The sequence below is a fragment of the Falco peregrinus genome, chromosome 15 (assembly GCF_023634155.1).
Source record: "Falco peregrinus isolate bFalPer1 chromosome 15, bFalPer1.pri, whole genome shotgun sequence".
NCBI lineage: Eukaryota > Metazoa > Chordata > Aves > Falconiformes > Falconidae > Falco > Falco peregrinus.
The window spans coordinates 916778-940507 of NC_073735.1; the positions used below are offsets into that span (position 1 = coordinate 916778).

A 23730-nucleotide genomic window follows, 5' to 3' on the forward strand; every position below is an offset into this window, starting at 1 on the left:
TGATTTAGCTATCTTAATGCCCTGAATTCAAGAAAAAAAGGTTTATCAGAGTATATTTATTATTGAAAACCACTTTATTGAAACAGAGTATCATCTTTAGTGATTGCATGCTTTCTAGTTATTTCCTTCTTCAAGATTACAGAAGTGAGTTAAATATATCTAGAAAATCACAGAAAGAACAAGGTATGCTAATGACTATTCAAAACAATAGCACAAATGCAACTTGCCTTTCAGTAAGTTCCTAAAGATGTGGTTGCTAAGAGCACGTAACAAGGAAGAGTTACATGATACCTGCTCTTTTTATTCCGCTTCTATGCCTTCTGAATGTAAGTTCAGCTACTGACATTATCACATACTCGTATACAATCAGAAATATAAAGGGTGCACAGAAAACATTCTCTTCACTTCTGTTTGGCTGTCATAATCATTACAAGCCGTAAATAACAGTAACCATCAGCATAAAACTAAGAAACTGGCTAGGAACTGGAGGGTGGAGAGGAGACAGTCAGGAATTCCTGGTTTCCTTCTTCAAAAACTAATAGCAAATCGAGTTGTTTTGCCAGTAACTTTCATAAGCAGAGTGGTTTGGTTTATCTTCAAAACTTCAGCGCTCCCCCCTGAGCTTTTTAAAACTACGTTTAATTTATTATACTGCACTCTACACACACTACAACCCAATGCAGACTGTTATTCGCTTATTTTACATTGGATTTATCTTTTTTCTATTTTTTGTACAAAGAAGGAAAATGAATTTAACGTAGAAACAACGACTGGATTTTATTATTTTTTTTAACCTGCCCTCCCCTGTGTGGGAGGCAGCAGCGAGGTCACAGTGAAAAGTGACAGTGATCCATACAATTGAACTGTTCTTCAACATACGCCTTGAAATCGCATTTGTCTAGACAACCTGCCGAGATGCATGCACAAACCTTGGTGGAAAGGCTTTACCTGTGTACTTAGCAATGTTATCCAGCAGAAGGGGGTACTTTGTCAACCTCTGCATCTCTGTGGGAATGATATCCTTCAGCTGCAACCGGCGACACAGTGGATTACTCTCAGCATCCTAAATTTAAACAGCACAATATCTACATTTGTCATTTTTATTAAGACTATAATTACCTGAATGTGTAACATCTATACATCACGTAAACGCCTATTACTTCACTTTCCAGTAATTAAATACAAGACAAGAAATGCCAGGATCTATCATTCAGACAACACATCCCCTCTCCCTTTGCAATTACGTATAGGAAAGGCTCATCACAAAAGCAGCGGCTTCCTTCCCTCATTACTTCACACAGGCCTGGTACCATCTCAAATCAATCTCAGTCACTGCCATGCAGGGAAGACATCAGTTTAGACTTTCACACTACAGCAAACCTACAGTACATTTTTCAATATAACCTCAACCCTTGTATTACTAGAATTCTTCTCAGTCTGTGGTAATGAAGATAATGTTCTCTCCTCCAACTGCCAAATGTATTCAAGCCCCTTTCCTGGCAGGCAGGATAGGTATATATCATCTGTCTTCTGCCCGTGGAATGCATCAAAATTGCACTACTATAAGCAGTTTTCCCCACAGAAGGACTCATCCTTGGGAAACAGCCACCTCAAGTGAAGTGTCACCTCCTGCCTGGGACAGCGCGTGCTTTCCTGCATTCTATCAGGACATTCTGTGTTCCCCAGAACTAAAGGCTCCTCCCTCCAGAAGTGATTAGTAGAGATAAATACAGTATTGGAACTGATCCCAATCTGAAGACAACGTTAGACATGATGTCATTAATTATAGTAACTTTATCTACAAGCATTCATTATGCTGTGCTGGCCACAAGCCACATCCTCAGGCAACTCAAACCTCTGCATAAAATTCACCTGCACAAAAGTCTGGAAGCGAGAGTCCTTCTTTTGGCGTGACTTGATGACCTCTAGAGCAAAGGGCTGGTTACTGCAGAAAGTGGCAGTTGCATGTTTCAGCTTCTCCTCTGCTGGTCCACTAAACTGTGCCAGAAAGACAAGAAAGCCACATTTAGACAGACTCAAGTTCAGCATGTGCCACTTTCAACATATAGCCACATAGCAGAACTGGTCTTGCCAGGGAAGAAGGGAATTACTGGCAGTATATGAGAAGTAATTTCCATCCTGTTCTTAAGGTCTTGTCTTCCCGATCTACTGAGGAACCCTTTGCATCTCAAACTCTGCAGCTCTCCTGTCTCCAGCCGTAGCACATCCAGTCTTTTCCACAGATGCACTACTGATTCAGAGGGAGAATACAGTGCCATGTCTCCACTAGCAGCCACAAGGAAAGCAGAAAAAACTGCACTCAGATGCACGACAAGGCATTATCTACCAGACTGCTAGTCAGCAAAGCCAAGAGTCATCTTGTTTCTCAGGGACACCCATGCTTAAAACCAGAATATTAACATGACATCTTATTTCCTAAACAAAAGTATTACAGAAACACAGTTAGGGGAAATGATAGCCATGAGCAGAGCTGAGAAATGTACTTGAAATGACAGATGGTTAACCTCTTACTGCAACTCTTCCCATTCCTGCTACCCAGTCTGAGATGCAGTGTAGTAACTCCTGAAATACTCACTCCAGAGAATGAGATCCCGTGGGTTTTTGTTTCAGTCACTTAGCCAAAATACTACACAAGGGCATATAACAATTAGCTTGAACTCTAGCTTGCTCTAGCAAGTATTTTCTCACTTTTTCATAATACACAGGAAAACTGAAAGGGTTGGAGGTGTTTCTTTACCAGCCACACCTGATTTTTGTTTTCCTTCTTTTTTTTTCTGGAATACTAGACAAACAGTGGGATATTAAAAAAACACCAGAAGAGACCTATGCAGAGCTGAAAAGAATTAGGCAGATCAATCTTCAATCCTAAATTAAGTAGTCTTGAAAACAAACTGGTAAGTTCTCTCTTGGGAATCTCCTTTTTCAAAGAATCTATGTCACTCCTGCTCCTATCATTTGGATCTCAGAAAGGAAGCCTGCAACAGTGTTATAAATTTGAAAAGGTCCAGCTATGTAAATTCTAGGATTGGAAACCAGTATTTTAATCTATTTTTAACTGCACCACAGGCAACGCAAGACTTGTATTTCAGTGTTACTGAAATAAACTGTGCTATCAGCTTTTTCAAAATCTAATTCTTAGCTTTATGTCTGCAAAACTACCTTTCTGCTCTACCCACACATCATAAGGAAATTATTTTTTCTTCTTTAAATTACTCTTATCTCTAGCCAAATGAAAAATCCTATGAATTCTTCCTGCTTTCCTTCAACCTTCATTCTGTAGCTCTATGTTGGCTCCACAGAAATGACAGCTCTTCAGACCTTCAGTTCCCATTAGCTGGGAATTACCTTCACTAACCTCTGGCTCTGTCATTCTATGAAATGTTATTTTCAAGCACAAGGAAGCAAAAAAGGATTTTACCCAGGAAAGCAAGTCTTCCCCAATTTGGCCAATAACAGAAGTCTCGTTCCGTTTTCGGACAGCTTTCATCTGATCGTTCAATACAACTTAAAAGAAAAAAAGTAAATTTTATTAATGCTGCTCAAATTGTTTTAATCATTGATTTTAAAATAAAAACTACCTAGGAAAAGACTAGATTTGCAGTAATTTCAGTTAAATACATCCTGCAACCTAATACATTTAGCAGAATATCTAAGAAAACATTATATAACTCCTTTGCACTTCTGTCTCACCTCTCTTCAAATGTCCACTAAGAACCTTTCCAGCCTTACCTTTCCTGAGGCTCAATATCACTGCCCTTTTAAAAATATAGGAATAATGTAGAACGCAATTTAAGCCACCTGCATAAAATTATACAAGTGGTTATTCAGCGGCAGAACTGAAATTCTAATTATGAACAGTTCTTTCCTAAACAATTAGGAAGGGCTGCCCTTCAAAACCACCTGCAAGCCATCAATCCTTCCAAGTTTGTTTTCATATTCTCTTAAACAGTTGTAACATTTTGAACACTGACCCATTAAAACCATTCGTCAAAGCATTGCTCCTTTTATCAAAGCATGAATCAGCAGAAGAGAGTCTGTGTACACAGATAAGAAAAAGCAAGTACCTGAAACACTGAACACACGCATTCCTTATGAAATTATCTTTGTAAATCAGAAATGGAAAAAACGTGCAAAAAGGAAGAACAGCTGAAGTATCCTTGTTCATCTGAAGCATTTTACAAAGTTCCCTGTTGTTTCTGGGTCACTTGCTTAAATTTTTCAGGAAAATATATATATATATACACACATACACACACCCAGAATTCCAGCTGCAACTACAAAGTTGAAAGGCACCTCAGCTGCTCTTACCATGAAGCCCAAGGATATCCTCCAGATTTGAAAAGATTTTCCGTTTGTCACTGGAGTTCAAGATCCCTTCACGGGTGACACGCTGGTAGAAGACGTTATGCAGAACCTTCAGCGTGCGGACATGAGCTCTCTCAGTGTAAAACAATTCTGAAGGAAGAGGGGGAAACAGGATTGTAACCACCTTCTTAAAGAGGTGTGGCAACGTGGATTCAAATGTGAAGCAAACAGAAACAGAAGTATGAACTTACAAAAAGTCTCCCTTACCGACACCTCCCTTGCTGGCCCATATTCCAGCTTGCTCCGGAATGGAGCCATGCTCTGCTATACTTCCATGTTTGAAAGAACCGAAACACTAACTGATTCATGACTCAGAGAGCTCTCAGCAGCTCTTATAGCCACATAGAGTTCTGCAGGATTGCAAGATCTGAAATTGAGATGAAGCTTTGAAGATGAAGTTTGGTAGTAGCTTTCCATTTGCATCATGTGCTTTCCAACAGCCTAGACAGCGCCTCTTGCCTTCTTTTATGGCACATGATATTGCAAACTGGCCTTTCAGTGTCAAACCACCTAATATTGTTTATTTCTTCTCCAAGGACTGGATTAGTTTCACCGCAGGATACTTTTCAGTAACAAGTACAAGTTTCACAATACACGAGCTCTGCAAACCAGAAGACTTAGATGGCCACTACTTCAAGCAGATTAATGAAGACAGAGAGGGTATGGAATTTTAAGAACTTCAGAGTTTCACAGGATAGGGTTCAACTTTGTGCTTGGTGAGCTAGGAAAAAATACCCATCTCACCATTAATCACTTCTTGGCGCTTGATTTCGTAGGGTTTCAGCCCCATCAACACTTCTCGGCTCACGAGTTGCTGCCAGTTGGGAGGGTCCATGTCCATGTCAAAATCATACAGCTCATCCTCACTCTGTACATCTGCGAAGCCAACACTGTCCATCCTAACATAAAAAAAACAGGTCAGATCCTTAAATCCATGCCTAAAATGGGAAGTAAGAACGATTATTATTATTTTTTTTTACTAAGTACATGTATCAGTTGTAAAGCATTACGAATATGCTCTCCCTAACAACTGAAGGCTGTTAGATGTCTGAACCTATAGGCACATTTTCTAATTTTGCCCTTTACAGAACAACTAAGAGTGAATATCTGTTCTTACAGTATTTCTATAATCCTCCTTTTAATGATACAGATAAAATAATTTGCTTGAAGTCAAATACCAAGCGGTGAGAGGGCAGGTTACAATTTATTCCCTCAATCTATCGGCAGATACGGACCTAACAGCAATACACAGATTTTATATTAAAAAAAAAAAAAAAAAAAAAAAAAAAAAAAGAGGAAAACGTGTGGAAATCTCAACTCCCTAACCCATCAATTTGAATCAGTAGGTACAATCACCATACTTCACTCACAGATCAAAGGGCTTATCTGCATACGATTTACTCCACTTGTCCCATATACAGACGCCCGTGTCTCATTTCATGTATTTATTTAAGAAAAGGAAAGATCATGCAGACAATTGTACCAGCTCAGAACTATGAACATCACCACATTCTACTTCATAACTTGTTAAAATCTAAACAAATTCAGTGACATTCGAACATTTACAAGCATACTCACTTGCGAAAAGGCTTTGGTGTTCCCATGTCAACCATTCTGCAAGGAATGAAATAAATTATTAGGGAAGCTTATGCAAGAATTTCACCCCACCCAGACATCACACAACTCCAGACCAAAGGCCTCACCTCCATGCTAGAACATTTGTCCATCTGTCAGCCTCACCCTCCTGATCTACAGTTTTCTGGTACTACCGCAGCAGCAGGCACAGAACATTTCCTACTTCTACCAATAATATTTAACACAAATGATGTCACTTTTTATGGACTAAGCTCCCACAGCCACTGTCCCATGGAGGCTCTTCCAAGGCTCAAGCAACCAGGGCTCCCTAGTTACCTCTCTGATTCTCCCTCCTCCTCCTGCAAGTTTTCCAAAGGAGATGGGAATTCGAAGGTGTTATTAGGTGTGCGGGGTGTGCCATCCATACAGTCATTAGCAGGTGGAGCTTCTCCAGTCTGCTTCAAACCTAAACACAGAACAAGTATGAAATACCAAGAACCGTACCAAATTAGAGTACATCAAAGAACTTCACGGCCTCTTCATAGCTTCTTGATGCACCGCCTCATTTCAGCTTAGAACTAGAGGAACTGAATTCCTAGTTGGGCAAGAAAAATCTCAGTGACAAATCTTTCTAGATGACACTGACTTGTGCTTACAAAAGCAGGCACCTGAGACTGGCTTTTTTCCTGCTCCGATGCCACACTGATAGAACCTGCCTAACAACAATTTCTGGCCATGATAAGATTTCCTAATTTGAACCAGAGAATAAGTCAGAAAAGATGACTAAGGCAAGGAAGACCATGTCTAATGACATAAAAACATTTCCCAATTTGTTAAGTTTGTTGCATCAGAGCTTTGCCCATCCCATTCACTGTCTTTAATCATTCCTCCTTGCTTGTATTATCCTACCTGTGTCACTGTCCTTGCTCCCCTCTGGAGAGGAAAAAGGACCCATTGCCAAAGGAGACATTGGGTTGACAGGTGGGTATGGTGCATCTGCTCCGTCACTGGAGGACCCACTCTGGCGCATCTTGCCAGAGTCTGATGGCTCTGGGCTAACAGAAGACGCTGTAGGCAAGTGCTTGGGATGGCGGGGCTTCTGCATCTCCATGGCTCTGCCAACTAAACAAACACAGAGCTGTTACATTGCTGAAAGAGCATTTACCGGTTTTCAGCAACGGAGAGAGGAAGCATTTCAGGGCAAAACAAGGTTTATGTATCTTCAAAAACATTTTTTAAAAACAAAAAGTTTACTAAATCTTCTTAGCACAGATTTTTATAAGACAGCAGAGACTTTATCTGACTTTCAGACTAATAGTTAGGGAACATACATTTCCTTGTCTGACATACTTGCACTGCTATCGTGTCGACTCGGCCTCCTTGGTGGGCCCAGAATGTTAGGAAAGCCTCTTCTCTTTCCTTTTTCCTCTCCTTCTTTCTCTTTCTTGATACTTTGCTGCAGTTAACATACAACAAAAAGAAAAAAAGCAAAGCAAACAGATCACATTTCTTCAAATTCAGTTATTTACTGAGATACTGACTAATTCTTTAAAACTACAGGAGCTTGGTACAAAAGGATTTTATTTTGAACAAGTTATTGACAGGTCAACATCCTGCAGCATCAGAGGCAAACACAGCCTACAGACAGACTATCAGTCGTGTGTAATAACAGGGTTAACGGCAAGGAGGCACAGCATCTGAACAGATCCCTAGGGTAAGAGACCAAGTCACAGTGACCCACAGCACCCTGTTTCTCTAAGGCATAACATCGTGTGACTCCAAACCTCCACAAGCATACAGACTCTAATCTGGGAGAAATACAACTTATCCTACCACTTCAGAAAGGCTGCGAATGCTTGATCTAACCTTTTTGCACTGTCATGGGAGAACTGCTTGTTGATGGGTCTTAACATTTCAAAGGAAGTTGAAATGCTGATGAAAATAAATAGCTACTGTGACCAGATACACCCCCATACTGTGGGAGACAACTGAATACACCCACAAAGATGGAGTGTTGGTGGAAAAATTCATTATATAACTGGGAAAGTGTGGGTGGCAAGAAGTGTAGCTTTACTGCATCAACAAACATGAGGTTTTGGGCAAGTTTCTCAAGATGAAAACTAAAGTATACAGGTCAACAACCTGATTAGCCTTAATGAGATCCTCATGTGATTCAAGGTTGTATTATATGAAACATTTCTCACCCAAAGTTTTAATAATGTTGGAACTGCGAAAAGCAGGCAGTTAGAATTCAGGCATCCAGATAAAGACAGAAAGAAAGACAACTCATTTCTAATCCACGTGTCTGAAAACATATGTAGAACCCAATTTCAACTGTTAAGTTTTCTACGCAGCTCAGTAATCCCAGCTCCTCTCAATGCAGCAATGCAGACTGTAAAATCATACCAACTTCTAATGTGTCATGCAAAATTAGATTTTGAATTCTAACAAAGCACCCATGCTGGGAGCTTTAAACAAATGCACTCTGGCCACAACACTACTACCTTGATCTTTGGCAAGAAACCAATACGGCCACGCTTCTGCTCCAGGTTACGAGGTTCTTTAACTTTGACTCCCAGGTGTTTCATGTAAGTAAGAATCACATACTGCATTGTGGAACTGCCAAGTATATACAAAAATAATAAAAAAAAAAACACAAACAAAAAATAGTTGGAGGTTAAGGAGAAATGTATTGGGGAAAATACATTTTTCCAAGAAAATTAAAAAAGCAAAGGCTCTATTGAGAAATTAACCATTTTTCAACTACAAGAACTTGGCATCTTTTCGGTTTTGTTTTTTTGATAGGAAACTTTCACAGACAATGGGAAAGACTCAGCCAGGAACAGAATTTGTCCTCTTGTAAATAAAAAATGGAGTATATAAAAGATGTACCAGCCTAGGAGGTGAAAATATCATTTTGAGAATTACACAGAAGGTTCTAAAATTATATCCTAAATACATATTTGAAATAACATTATAGTTATGGTAAAAATAAGTAACAGTCAAAGGTATGGTTTCTGTAGAGATTATAGTAAAAGCTACCAGACATCTGCATACATACAAACTGAAGGCGGCAAGGCATGTAGAGAAAATAATGTTAGCTACAAAAAAAACCCAAGAGAAACACGAACTCTCAGTGACAGTAACCTTTTTCAGATCTGAAACAAAGGCAACAAACCAGCATAAGAAGGGGCTGAGAGCAAGAGACTGATGCTCTAAATTCAAATTATGTCAGGGAATTTAGAAAAAGTTTGTGGCTGCAGCCAGCAGAGGGCTGCCTTGTTCTGCTCAGCAGAACACAGCGTCAGCAGCGGGGTTCTTACTTCACAAAGCCCACACAGCTTCCATTACCTCTTGTCTTCTTCCAAAGGCTGAGATGTCATCCTAAAAACAAGAAAGAATTTCAAAACAAAACTCAAAAGCCAATTAATCCCCAGCCACATCCACCCAGAGCATCAGCAGTTGTGTTCGAGTGGGAATAAAAACAGTAAACAAAAATGAAGGTTCAGCTGGGAAAATTGGACTCTGCTCGTGTTAAAAGAAAAAATGGGTTCTGAAGCTATAGGTTTCTACAACCCCCAAAAAAGGACCCTGATCTAATAATGCGCTGAAAAAAAAAGCTGACAATGGAAACATTACCTCTGCTATATGAACAGCAGCCTTCTTGAAAAGATATATGGACTTAACTATTAGGTTACTTTCTGCTATCATCACTCAAACATACGTTGACAGCAAACCGGGGAAGCAATGTAAACACAATGGTGTCAAAGTGCTTCTAGTTCCTAATTCCTTTGCTCTGCTGTCTTTGGGTTCAGGGTAGAACCTTTTTTTACACACAGACACACCCCAATTATACTTGCTGTTACTCACAAGACTTCCTCAATTTTAGCAATAATCTGTTCTGCACATGCTCTTTCCTTCTCCACTGCATTCCGGTCACGAAGTCTTTCTGCGTCCAGCTTGGTTAGCTCTCCTTCTGCCAGGGTCAATCCCATGCTGCGTTTCTGCCTGGAAAACAGGGAGAGGGAAGCATCACTTGAAATTGAATACTGGCCTATTACAAGGAAAAGCAACCTGTTGACATTCAGAATGTCGAACAGGTTTCACTATTGGTTTCTGTATGAAAATGGAGAAGTCATGACATTTCTCTATAACATTTACACTCACTGTAAAACATAGCTAAGACACCCTTTGGAGGGATGGAGCTGTATGGCACTTATTCAAGAAAGGCAGCCATTGCAAGAGTCAAGAAAAACTGGTTACTCTCTCTGAAGCATGCCAGGTTGCATATTTGAAGCATATACTTGAATTGAAACATTTTTAGGTGGTATAATGTCTCATGTTGGCACAGAGCTCTTATGACTCCACATGACAGGGCATATTAATTATCAAATTCTGCTATATGCCCATGTGATTATTCCATGCCCAAAGGGGAGACGGAAGGAAAAAAAGGAAGAAAAAAGGAAAAACACAAGAAAGATACAAGCTCATTATAAACACAATTAGTAAGAAGGATTTATATAACATCAGCTAAGAAACAATGTTCTGAAATTGCCTCAAATAGGTTTAAGGAATGAAGACTCCAAGCTCTAAAATTGATCTTGCAGTTGATTATTTGCAACACGGTGTCAAAAAACATTCAAAGACTGGTCACAGGGTGACCGTGGAGGCTGTCTACCCAGCACTATCTTCGTATTCAGTCGACGCCAAATCACTATGTCCCTCAAGTCTGGACTGCCCCTGTACTGGACATGTTGACAGAGGGCAGGTATGAATTAAATGAAAACTACATAGACAACTGTTGTTACCTGAAATCTTCCAGATTCCTTTGAACTTCTGGACAGACTTTATCTTGCATAGTTTGTATAAACTGGCGATGAAGCTCTTCAGGAAGGAGTTCCGGCCGTCTTCTGTCTGGAAGTCAGAAGAGAAAATAGAGCATTCGAGAACTGTCCTCTCCACCTTAGAATAAAGTCATTCACATACATATTTTAACCCATCCAAAAGTATCTTTTTGCCTTTCACTTGCTGATAATATGAACTTCAGTGCATTAAGTGTAAGCAGTTTTGGACACATCCACTGTCATACTAAAAAATGTACATGACAATGTGGCCAGTGCTTCCCCACCACTTACACACATGCATGTATTACGTGCTCCCCAAGAAACATAAGAAGCGTTTATTTGTCTCTCCCTGTAACACATGACACTGTGTTGTCTTTGAAGCAACCCCAAGCACATTTCAGAAACTTGGACTGACTCAGAGAGTAGAAACTGCAGAAATAGATACCTGAGGCAAGGGCACCCTACCTAGTTCTAAGGAGATTTCATCTGGAACTGGAACTTTTAGATTCTGTAAAAGAAAAGAAAGGCCGGGAGAACATGCACAACAAATGCCACTCCAATAAAACACACAGTACAAACATACAAATAAATCCCTCAAAAGCCAAAGTCATACAACCTGAACACATGATGGTATTAAGGGGAGACTCCCATCCCCAATGTGTGTTGCATCTGAACATGTGGTACTAGCCTCTGCTACACTACCTCGTCAAATTCATGACGGTAAGGAAGTTGTTCAGGCTTTCCAGCAGACATAAAATTTCCCAGTCATTGCAAAGCCACATCAATATATGCAGCAATTATTAACTAAAAGGCAACGTATAACAGCTAGGACTTGCTTGCAAATCACAAAATTATTTCCTCTAACAGACAATGCATTCCCTGTGATTTATTGAGTTACCAGGCATCTGAGGCTACACACCATTCATTTTTGCCATGTTCACTGGTAACATTTAAACAAAAAAACTTCTTATTTTGGAGAACTGAAATAACTCCTTAGTTTTTTCCTTTTCAGGTGAGCGGAGAAAGGTAGAAGTCAGCTTGCTAGATATGCTTGAAAATGAGAGAAATGACTGGAACCTACTGCAGCTCGGTCCAAGAAGAACTGGTAGAACTCAAGGAAGACACGCCGAGTCTCTTTGGAGTTGGTCTGCTTGTACAAGTCTGTGTAAAGGTAGCACAACTGCAAAACAGAAGGGGAAGAAATTAAGTGATACCATGAGAACTCGTCTAACACCCCTAACTCCAATATTTTTTCAAATACTTCAAGGAATTCAGCATTGCTGGATTGAAACTCTTCCTAGCTACTTTCAGCCATCTAGACTGCTCAGGTAACCTCAGCTAGGCTGCCCCAGTAATCAGCAGAGAAGGGAAGGGGGGGTGGGGGGAGAAGGAGATCAGACCTCCCCTATAGATGGCTAATCCCACCAGTCAATAGACTTAGGGTGGAATGAAATGCTTTCAAGAGCTAAATACTTATTTGTAAACAGCTAAATGTAAGGGAGAGAGTTCTCTTTGTGCTTCTCTTCATTTATCTGAAATACTCTCATGCCTGCACAGGAGCTGCATTTCTCTCCTTGCCAACCCAGCGGTATCACTGACAGTGCACTTACACAAGAACAAGGAGATTCTGATACACCCTGGTTAAGGTGATCAATGTGGGTGAGCAAAACAATTCCAGGACATCTTACCAATGCTGCAGGGTCAAACTGGGACACCACATGATGCAGAAGAACAGCCAGGTGAGCTGGGCGAGACTTCAGGAGCTCAATGTTTTGGAAACAGCTGCATTGTCCATTAATCTGTAGAGATACACAGAAACTTTTTGAATTATTCAAGAAAGCTACTGTGAGAAAAACCAAGAAGTTTTGTTCCAACAGCTTAGCTCCTCATTTGTTTAATTAAAAGTGATCAATTCCAGAACCTTTGCAATGCCATTCTAACATACCAGGAAGAGCTTACAATACAAACACTTCTTTTAAATAATTTCCTGAACTCTATGTACAATTTAATGAAATATAATTCAGAGCAAAGGACAGCTAAAATAACTCAGATTAAATATGTCAAAAGCCACAGCAGCTATACTGCTGTGACAACAATGCAGAACTTAATAGAAACTAAATAAGCAAAAGAAAATTAAATAAGGCAAATTAATTTCTAGAAAGCCTGAAGTAATGAGCAGAAAGAAAACTTAACAGAGAGAATCAAAGACGGCATATTGTCATAGACTCCCCAAATGTTTTTATTTGGCAAGATCAGCAATAGCAGGAATCACATTCTCCGATTCTTAACTCACTACACAGGAATTGCTCAATAAGAACAAGTCATGGAGCACCTGTATTTTAGGCACAGAGGAAGAGAATTATGGTCAAGTGGGAAAAGGTGTGGCTGAGGCTAAAAGTCATTCCCACCTGCTCCTGTTCAGTGTCAAAGTCGTCATCCTCTGCTCCAATGATCTGAGGCCCCACTCGGGATAGAGGACTTCCAACACTGGACTGAGAATCCTGGGATGAGTGGAGAACCAGGGAAGAGAAGGATGGAAGGGAAGGAAGCAGCGTACAGTGCTATTACCCTCTTGGCACAGTAAACCTTCTTTACTAAGTTAGAGACAGTAATATAATTTTTATTCTCATTTTCAAAACTTAATGGAAACCCCTATCACTTAAGTCCACCTTGTCCGAATTTGCAGTTCTGAGATCCCCTTACTAATGCTTCTCCCAAGTTGCAAGCATTCAGAAACATTAAATCAGATGACTCAAAACCAGCTGCATCATCCTCAGACACGAGCACACTAAGCATGTGGCACATGACAAATGCCATCTTAGTACATATGGAGAAATATTACTTTGGGAAGTCAAGCAGATAAGGGGAAAAATACTTCACAAGTCATTCTATGGAAGGCAGTAATACGTTCAGATAGGTCTGCACTTTCTGCTGTGTTCTGCTTTGAACCTGATCTTGAGGCCATCCCTGATAATGCCAGCCTCATAATGACTAAATACCCTAAAGAAAAAACTGTTTCATTGATTTCTGGACTCAAAGAATAAAATATGTACAAAGTACTCTACCTATTTTAGGTCTGGCTGTTTTACTGCTGATTATGTATTTCTCGCTTCTAAATGGGCCTGCTCTTAAACTCCATAAACATCTACTCAGCTAGTTAACTTTCCCTGCACAATTTTAATTGCATTTTATTTTCTAAAGCAAAGTTTATGCATGCTCCATCTAGAAAGCAGGAAAAAAACAGCAAGATTTTAACGGCTCCATTACAGGAGATGCTGTTGCGACACTATGTTTTGTACTCACAGTATCTTGAACTTCAGTCTTTTCCGGGCTCTCATCTGCATAAATCCGCTCCTTCAAGCCACTGCGTGGACTCTGGGAAAGAAAGTTCAGTTCTGGTGAGTACCAGCAAATCCAGGAAAATGAGAACTGCACAGTACATTTTTCAGCCACAACAGCCAAAACTTCTCCTTTCTCACAGAGTGAACTGTTAAACAGCTGAGTTATGAACAAGAAAACTGTGTGACCTACACGCACAGTCTCCAAAAAAACCCAAAAACAAACAAATGCAGAAGCAGTTTCAGTAAGAAAGCTAGTGACATTGAGTAACAGCAGAGCTGTAAACTCTGCTAGTGCACCTGTCCTTAGCTTTCTCTCTGCTCTCTTCACCTCTTTGACAGTTTCTGTAGTACCCATGTTGCCAGCGCTCTGACTAGACCCCTTTCTCAACATCCCCTCTGAAGAGGGTGCTCCCAGCAATGGGCTCAGTATTTCAGGTTTAGTCTCACCACGGCCCAGCAGAAAGGGCTAAATAACCTCCCTCCACCTGCTGGCAATCCCCTCTCTCCTGTAGCTCAGTAGACACTTGGCTTTATTTGCAAAAAGCATGTGTTGTTGGCTCATCTCAGTGTGTCTGCAGTAACAACCACGTCTTTTCAGCCAGGCTACTCAGCCTGTTGGTTTCCAGCCTGCATTGATGGATGATGATGCAGGATGGGTGTTACCCCATCCCAGCTGTAGAACTCTGGACTTCTTGTTAAACTTCAAAAGGTTTCTATTGCCCTCAATCCTCAAGTTTCTCAGGGTCACATTGGGATTGAAAAGATCGATTGTTTGGTGTGTCAATCACCTCCAGTGACCAAATGCCTTCCACAATACTGACAGGATTAATTTTATTAGGAATATATTTATGAATTTTGTTCTGCATTTATTGTATACAAACATGAGTGTATAGTCAAAGTTGGAGGACAAATGCCTCAAAATAGAACCATGTATGTTCACATTTTGGAGGTACATCTGACCCACTTTTCTTTCCCTTCCAATTGCTAGTACAAATTTAGCTCCCACGTCCTTAAGTTAAACAACAAACTAATGCCAAAACCCAAGTACAGAGTCTCAATTCCTCTGCACTAATCAAACAGTGACTTAATTAAGGATTAGGTGCTAAGGCACTCCAGTAGGGAGACCATAGGAGCACACTTTTTTGATAACTAACACACTAGATTGATAACTAACGAATGAACAGACTAAAAGTCTTTACTGTTGGCAGTAACTGAAGCTTATTCGGTAGAAGTAAGACTCTTCCCCACTTTCATGGCAACTCGCCCACTGACTGGATCTGAGTCACAGCTGCCATAATCGGAATATTACCACACTCTTAAAAGATGCTCTAATTGGCATCTCTGAGTTCTGAAAAAGATGCTGGCATCCATCTTTCTTTGTTTGGTTACAGGGATTGTGCCAGGAAAATCTAATCCTACATAAAAACCCAAACTCCACACTATTTCTTTTCCAGTCTCTAATGAAGTCCAATACAGTATGCTTTCTCAGAGAAAGATTTTTGGTGTGTACTGAAAAGCCTATTCCAATAATACACAACGTTACTGAGATACACTACATACGTATAACACGCAGGACAACACAAACATAAAAGAATCTGCACAAGAAAACCAAATCCAAAAGTATAGAAGAAAAATTATGGAGCCATTCAAGACTGACATCAGCAACATCACTGTTTGGTCGGGAGGGGCTGTCACCAGTGTAATCCAGTTTGCTCACACAATCCGCACTCTCTGCCTCCACTTCACTGATCTGCAGTGATTCTGTCACAGACCTGGAGGACAAGACTCCATCCTAAAAAAAAATAAAGTGATTTGGGAGACAGCACAAAGCAAGTAGAATATTTCCAGAGACAATCCTTAAAAATTAGCTGTTTCAAAATGGAGACAGTTCAACTTATTTATGAAACTTTTTTTATCTATCTAGAAAAGGCTGTAAGGCTTTTCTAATAGAAGACAACAGAAAAATCACACCCAGTTTTCAGGACTTATAACATTATAGGCAGAGGGGAAAAGGGAAAAATCCTATCACCTACATTTTTTATTTTTTGCAAAAGCAAAGCTGTTTTATGTTCCAGTTATTCATTCTCCAATGTAAGAATGACTTCACAGGTTTCTTTTAAGTTGTATTGACAGACAGACTAATAAACACCTCATAGTCTGCACTTAATATTTTAAAAGCAGTTTTTCACAAATGATTTCAAAGTCCACTTCATATGCTCACGTTGCGCTGTATTGCCTGACAGCCTCTGCAAGCCTAATGACAAAATCTCAGCTCTAGAGGGTGCAGTTTGCCTGTACAAGCACAGACGAGCACAGCCGGGAACTCCTGCTTGCCCAGAACATCATCATCCCCTAAGAATTTTCACTCGGAACATACCACAGAGAAGCCCAACACATTCTGTTACCTGAGTACAGCCTGTGGCTTTGGACAACTGCTCTTGCAGCTGAGGAATGTGCTTCTTCGTTTCCTGTATCTCTTTGAGCAGTCGTGTGGTGGGTGATCGGCTGTACTCTTCTTGCAGAGACTGAAAAATAGTGTTATGAGCTTTCACTCAGTATCTCCTCAGTTTCAAAGCTCTGAAACACAACCTATTACTAATCTTCATTCCATTTACACTTTTAAAATAATAAATAGCACATATGCACACCTACTAAGTAGATGCTACAGAATGCCCACTTTATATAGTTCTCCTGTCTCTCTCCTGTGCCATACAAAAATAACCACATGCTAGAGATTTACTGAAATCTCTAAGTCAGAGATGCTTACTTGACCAAGAATTAGATCAGATTGACAGTTACGTACATTTCCACTTAAGAAAGCTCCCACAATTTTATTTTTTTTTTTACTCTGCCAAGGATTAAAAACTCAAGAACTGATCACTAAGAGTGACTAGATCTCTGCTGTCAGTCCGGTATATAGAAAAGCTAAGCTGAAACACAAGCTACACAAGCAAATGTTGAAGATGCTACTAAGCAGTGATTCCACAACTGATCCTTATATTTGCATCATACTTTCCTCCACCCCTCTTCAGACTCAGGCAGCTCCAGTACCTGCAGCCGTTCCTGCTCTTTCTGTAGCATCTTTCTCAGAATCTCCACTTTCTGGTTGTGGACAATATTATTCTCCTCCTAGAAAAGATGGAGAGATTAAGGGTTGGGTTTTTTGGTGGAGCTGGGAAGACAGACAAGGAAAATGGATATGCCCACTTTTCATCCATTTTCTAAACATGGGCTCTGAAAAGCCCTACAAGAAGCAATTCAAGTTTCTAAATCCTATGCATTCTTTTCTACTTTTAAACATAGCTATCAACATATAAATATAAATAATAAGACAGAAGTGTTTGCCTATCTGTTTTCCCTGCTCTTCTTTGCTGCACATCTGCATACCTACAATCCACTTTTTAGTAGCAGTTACAGCATGACTGGTTTGGACCAGAAAATGTATAAACTCCTATCACACAAATCACAGTATATCTCCAAGACAACCTATGAATAACCTCTCAAAACCATTTTTTTTATTATCTCAGCTAGGACTGGGTATTTTTACTTGCAAACTGCTTTTCCCCATGTGATTAAAAGCCCACTGGGTGGCAGGATAAATATTCTGATGCCAATACGTGACATGTGCAAGAAGTACAAAACAATTCAGGAAAAAAAAAATATATTACTACATTTCTTCCACTGCTACACTGGTTCTTTGAAAAAGTTTTAAATCTTACCCCCACAAGCACTGGGCTAGTAATCCTTTCTGCATTTCCTGATGTGCCAGGTGAATAGGGAGATGTCATGATGGGAGACATATGCCCAAATGCTGCCAGATCCACTTCAGAATCAGCTAATGGAATCTGGGGCGACCCTGGTGGGCGCCCCTGAACAGTGAGAGCTACATAGGAACCCGCTGCAGGGAGAACAAGAACAACTCACATTTCAGAGACACTTGCAGATTTCTGTGATTGTTGTTTATCTGGTTGCCATTTTGCCCTAGAGACAAAACTCGGACCATTCTTCACCCATTTGTTCTTCAAACCAGAGAACCCGAGAGCACTGTCAGCTCTGTTTTAAAGATCTCTGTTTAAATTTCAGGTAATCCAAATTCTTTCACAGTAATAATCCTTAATAAAAGCACGCAATCCAATTCCTACTCCAGCAGTTGTATTTACCAGGTTGCATTTACAGAATACATACGCTCATGCCTCAAAATAAACTGCGTTAGGGTGGAAGAAACCACTACCACCTTCTTCCTTGTACAAGAAAATCAACCAAGAACACACTTCCTTTATCAACTCCAGTACGTTGTAAACAGCATACAGTAATCTACATTAAGAGTGCCTGAATAGCTGTGGTATTTAAGGTGGAATCAAAAGATGGGAAGACACATTGGCAAGTTTGATGGTAATCAAGCTACAGATAAACTGCAAAAGTATGTATCAGCTCAGGTCTGAGATGTCAAAATTACCCCAGTTTCGCTTCACTGTTCCATACACACCCTTTATCTCTCAGTATGGGGCATGGTTAGACCTCGTCCTTGTCACTTGACAGCAGAATGGGTCATTGGTTCTTTAAAATTATGCCTTTCATGATTAAAAGGAGCACAGAGATAAAACCAGTAACCTCTCTTTACTTACACTTGATCAGCTTTACCACCTCCAAATGGTTTGAGTGTGTTACAAGAGTGCCATTCACCTGGGGGAAGGGAGGAAGAAAACATGTTTAGCTACCAATTTCCAATCAAAGGTACCCATACGCTACAAAATAAGCACTAGAATGAGAAACAATATTTTCTCCTCCCCCCCATCTGCATTACTGTATCTTTCAAGACAACACATAAACAATTTGTCCTTCTAACAGTTTAACTTGGTGAGCAGAGCTCTGCAAAAAACACCTATACACCCATACCAAAGAAAAGCAGGCGCTCAAACCAAAAACAAAAAAAAGCAATCCACCTCTGACTGGGCAGAAAAAAAATTAGGGTAACTAATTTAATTAATTAATTTAAATGCGTAGTTGAAATCCCAGCTCTGTGTCAGTAGCTGCTGTAGCACAACCATTATTTTGCAGCGATATTTTAGAGTCTTTAGTTACTGACTTGATTTCTTAGTTGTTTGGGACTAAAACAGAATACAGACCTAGGGGCAGTTAGGGGAAAAACAATAATCCAGGAAGACTATTTATTTACTCCGTTCCTTCTTTCTCCTGTCAGTTCTGTTTTTGCTCTATGTGTGGTACTTGAACCTTGTAGGATGCTGAACTTGCCCATAAAGTTCTGAAATGGGAGTGACCTCCACAAAAAAAATAATGTCCAGTAGTGAGCTTTCGGTGGTTACTGTTCTGGTTTCCCCAGAACATCAAAACTTAGGCTATCACCCTATCCCACAGGCAAATGCAAACATTACAGCAGATGTATCAATGACGTTCTTGCAGGGAAAGAGCTCATTCAACACAAAGGATCCATTTCTCTGACGATTTGGATGCCCTTACCTTGATAATTCTATCACCTGTTTGCACTCCAGCCCGCATGGCTGCTCCATCTAGAGAGGCAAGAATCATTTAGTTCCAACGTCAATAGAACCATTCAAGGGGGAACTGGTTTCAGTACCTCTGCAGCTCCACACAAAGCTACCTGCTGCACTCACCCAAGCTTCCTCTGACTCCATCAGATTAAAACCTCTGACTAGACTAGAGCACTTCTGTTTTGCAGTGTATATACCAAGCCACAGTCCCACCACGTTCCAAGGAGTCATTTACTTCCTCTCAGATACAAGAGCTCAGTTTCTAAATACATCAGACACTGAGGAGGTGATTCACTGCATCCCAACAGGCAATGTCCTTGCACATCCTATTCCGAACCTACAGCCATCCCACCCATGAGGAAGGCATCTGGAGTTTTCTCCTCCAGCTCATGCAAATGTCTCTATGATTCACAGGAAAACCCTCAAGGCTGCTCACTGGCTAGCACATTTAACAAGTCTGCTTACCTTCTTTGACGGACTGCACGAAGACTGGATTGTCTCCGCTGACTGTCAGCCCAAATCCGTTTTCATCCCGTTGGATAACAACACACCGTTGAACAAGACCTGCATAAGAAAGTAGGGAAAGGGCAGAAGAAAGAGAAGGAGAAAAATACAAAGAGACACAAGCTAGGCATCAGTCCAAAACCTTATCCACCTAGATAATCACAGAGTACTGAAAGAAACTGGTACAATACAACAGGGGAAAATATATGAGAGACAGAAACAGGGCATCAGTCCAGAAACAGATAGGATGTCAAGACAGGTCAAGCTTATTGCTTCAGTTACACAAAACAGATATACAACAGCAGAGATGCAGACAGCTCTGGCACATCAGACACAACTTGAGGTAGAAGCAGCGTTTTAAGAAGGGCAGCTAGGTACACGAACCAATGAGCACAATTTCCCTTTGTTTGTATTAATAGTTCTTCAAAGTATGGCAGCAGGCTGTCATGTTCCAGTACACCATCAAAAACATCAAACAAGTGTTTGTTTTACAAGCTACTTTAAAAAAGAAATCACAAACCTCTCAGACTAACATCAGCAGCTACATCAGCGGCTTGGACTAAAACAGATCTATTGATCAGGAAAATTTCACCCATCTCTCAACAAAAATCTCATCTTGGAGCACCTTCTGCTCCAGGTGAGACTATCACGAAGAACCAGAACAGCAGCATAAAGAGGTACAAGCCACATTACACTGAACACAACTTCTGCAATCAAGCTCATTTCCCACTGAGCCACTACAGGGCCAAAATCCCAGGAGGTGCAAGTCCTTCAACTTGCTGTGTGACATCAAAGGCAACTTGTTTTGTTTCCCGGTGTCAGGATTACTCAGTATAACATGAACATAAATACTACTGCAGAAATAAATGTACTTAGTAGGTACAGCATTTTCAAACAGTGAAATGCTGTCTATGTCCATTGCTCACCTGAAAACAAAATAAGGGAAAACCAAACCAAAACAAATCAGCAGTCCTGGAATATTCATTGCAGGGCACTTTCCCAGGAGCATCTGCAAAAAGCCTATCACAATGGAGCCCTTATCTTGAAAAGCCACCTTAAAACTCTGCAAAATGCTTCACTGATGTTCTTTTATTTACACAACAGAAACTACTAGCTACTAAACATCACTTATTTCTAACAGCTTGCTTTGCTGCTTCATTTATAAATCCACATCAGGCAGAATTCTTACACCAGCACCTTGAGAAAGAATTAAGTGTTCTCCACAATGAGATACCAAAATCATAGCAGTTTCTGTTAGTACAGAGGGAGCTAAGGGAATTGTGAAGATGCTGCTCCAGCAAGACTGTCTTTTCTGGAATAATTTTTAAGGAAGGAATTAGAAAAAAGTGTGGAGTCATACCCATGTCTTAAATTACTCTCGCACCACTACAGCTCCTTTCACTTCTTTGGAGTAACTCCTAATGGAAATGAGGAGCCTCAAGTGAAAACACTGTCTGCCCAGTCAGCCCTGTTCTCCTCCAGTGTGGCATATATGAAAATGGGTGTGGGAGTAGTGGGAAAGGAAAAGCTGCATTCCAGCACTTCTGCAGCGGTCTGGTCACAGTATCATATCCCAGTAACTCCCCTTCTGCTGATAAAGTAGAAACAAATTATACTGTACATAGTTATCTGCAGTAAGTTGATAGAATGGATGCAAGGTGAAAGCAGACAAGAGGGGGAAAAACCCACCACCTTTCACACCCTCTTTATATGGTTAAGTGAAAGAACATGCCTCTCCCTTTTGTACCTCCCATTTTTCTATATGACCAAGCTTCTTTAAGTCTCACTTCACAAGAATGATGCCCCAGGGTGGGGTGTGGGAAAGAGAACATATGCTATTTCATAAAAACAGCTCATTTTAAACCCTGCTGCCAGACGTACAGGTTTTATGAGTAAGACACTAACTAATCTTTTGACTCATAAGAACTGTCCTTGTTTAAAGGCACAGTATAGCCCTGCGTGCTCATTGCTCTTCCACCGAATTCGTTTCTTTTCCAGAACCAATAACCCTTGGATCTACCGATAATCTTCCTCCCTGAATGCACCTGACCAGCGGCCAAAGCAATGGCAATGCAGTAGGAGATGCAACATAAAACGACTTTACAGAGCGTAATTTAAGTTACAGGAATAATCAAGTTAAACCGTTTCATACCACAAGACTCAATTTCACCCAAGACCACCTTTTAATTTTAGTATGGGGAGGCAACTGAAATTAGGACAGCTTGAACCCAAATTAGTCCGTAATTGCTTTTTCCCTGTATTTGTTCCCTTCAGACAAGAAGCAGGCAGTTAACCCTCCTCCTAAAACAACAGAAAAGGCTGGATGAGGTGTAGGTAGGCCAGCTGAGAGATTCCATGCTTGATGGAGATACACAGCAGCTTTATTGTGATTTTAATGAAGTTATCTGAAAGTTTTCTGAAGATAACACCATTGCCTACAGAAGTGGATCAGCTTTGATAGCACTCCCTCTGTGAACCAGGTAAACTAAAGACAGCAACCTTCAACTGCTCTCTTTTACACTGCTGTGAGGAAAAATTAGGAAAGAAACCCCCCAAATTTGTCACTTGCTCACTTCTTTAAATGAAATACATTCAATTTCAAATCTGCTTAGTGGTGGAATTTTAAGACTAGAGCAGCAATGTTTTCATAACCCGCATCTTGTACCTTGAGCACCTCATCAGACACTCTGGAATGGACCTAAAGGAAAGCCACAAACCACTGGGTGCCCAATGACACACAGCCTAAGGTTTTCAACAGCTGTTACTGTCACGCCTGGATATCACAAGTACGTACAGAAACACTTATATTAAATTACTAACTAAACCAACTTCACCCACTCTAATTAAAGTCTATGAGTTCGGGGCTACACTGAAGAGTCCACGTTAGCAAATGGCAATTAGTTTTTCATTCACCTTATTCGCTTTCCTGTTCCAATTCCTCACGTTTTCTGAATGGAAATCACAAGTCATTCATTTTGAAATATCTTACCACGTTATTTCACTTTTTTTCAACTGAAACTTAGTAAACATTACAAGGTCAACAGAAACTTATCATCAATAGTACTCAAAAAACCAAACCAATAATAATCTGATTCCCACATTCACTTTGACATGACAGTATCTTGACGGCATGCAGTGAGGAGACATCACTCTATACTTTAAGTACACAAAATCGAGACTACATGTTCGTATCTTGAGTGGATTCATAAAATTCTGTGGAGAAAAAACATAAAGCTTAAAAATCCTTTTTCATCCTCGTGTGTATTATAAAAACTCACTGGTATAGCCTCAAGCCAGGAGCACAGTAAAGCAGCTAACTATGTGTTGTAGTTAAAGAGGTTTAAGATTAAAAATGAAAGCAGTCAGAAACGACCAGTGTCAGAGAAGAGGAGCTGCAAGAAAAACGAGGACGATCAACGTTTCAATAGGTGGCACTGCTCCCTCTGCGACATGGTGGCTCAGCGCTCCAGCCCGTGACCAGTGTGCCTTTTGGCAACAGGGAAGGGTAAAGTCCGAACTTCTCAAGGTCACCAACACATCATGGTAAAAATCACTGTCTCAAACAGCCTT

The 23730-nt window shown here is 40.4% G+C and overlaps 1 protein-coding gene across 5 annotated transcripts in view; it reads right to left on the bottom strand.

Moving 5' to 3' along the window:
* Window positions 1–23730, bottom strand: part of ARHGEF12 (Rho guanine nucleotide exchange factor 12) — an 82831-nt gene that overhangs the window by 16893 nt on the left and 42208 nt on the right. For all 5 annotated transcript variants that reach the window (XM_055819496.1, XM_055819498.1, XM_013303765.3 and 2 more), the window contains 25 exons: window positions 20122–20220; window positions 19625–19674; window positions 18772–18829; window positions 17866–18044; window positions 17198–17275; window positions 16552–16671; window positions 15804–15938; window positions 14109–14180; window positions 13214–13306; window positions 12494–12604; window positions 11887–11985; window positions 11271–11313; window positions 10770–10875; window positions 9832–9969; window positions 9313–9345; window positions 8466–8580; window positions 7312–7417; window positions 6871–7083; window positions 6298–6427; window positions 5965–6000; window positions 5131–5285; window positions 4330–4476; window positions 3440–3525; window positions 1873–1998; window positions 949–1063 (listed from right to left, as the gene is read on the bottom strand). In XM_055819496.1, coding sequence (XP_055675471.1) covers window positions 949–1063; window positions 1873–1998; window positions 3440–3525; window positions 4330–4476; window positions 5131–5285; window positions 5965–6000; window positions 6298–6427; window positions 6871–7083; window positions 7312–7417; window positions 8466–8580; window positions 9313–9345; window positions 9832–9969; window positions 10770–10875; window positions 11271–11313; window positions 11887–11985; window positions 12494–12604; window positions 13214–13306; window positions 14109–14180; window positions 15804–15938; window positions 16552–16671; window positions 17198–17275; window positions 17866–18044; window positions 18772–18829; window positions 19625–19663 — 2533 coding nt within the window. In that variant the 5' untranslated portion in view covers window positions 19664–19674; window positions 20122–20220. The remainder of the gene's footprint in view (window positions 1–948; window positions 1064–1872; window positions 1999–3439; window positions 3526–4329; window positions 4477–5130; window positions 5286–5964; window positions 6001–6297; window positions 6428–6870; window positions 7084–7311; window positions 7418–8465; window positions 8581–9312; window positions 9346–9831; window positions 9970–10769; window positions 10876–11270; window positions 11314–11886; window positions 11986–12493; window positions 12605–13213; window positions 13307–14108; window positions 14181–15803; window positions 15939–16551; window positions 16672–17197; window positions 17276–17865; window positions 18045–18771; window positions 18830–19624; window positions 19675–20121; window positions 20221–23730) is intronic.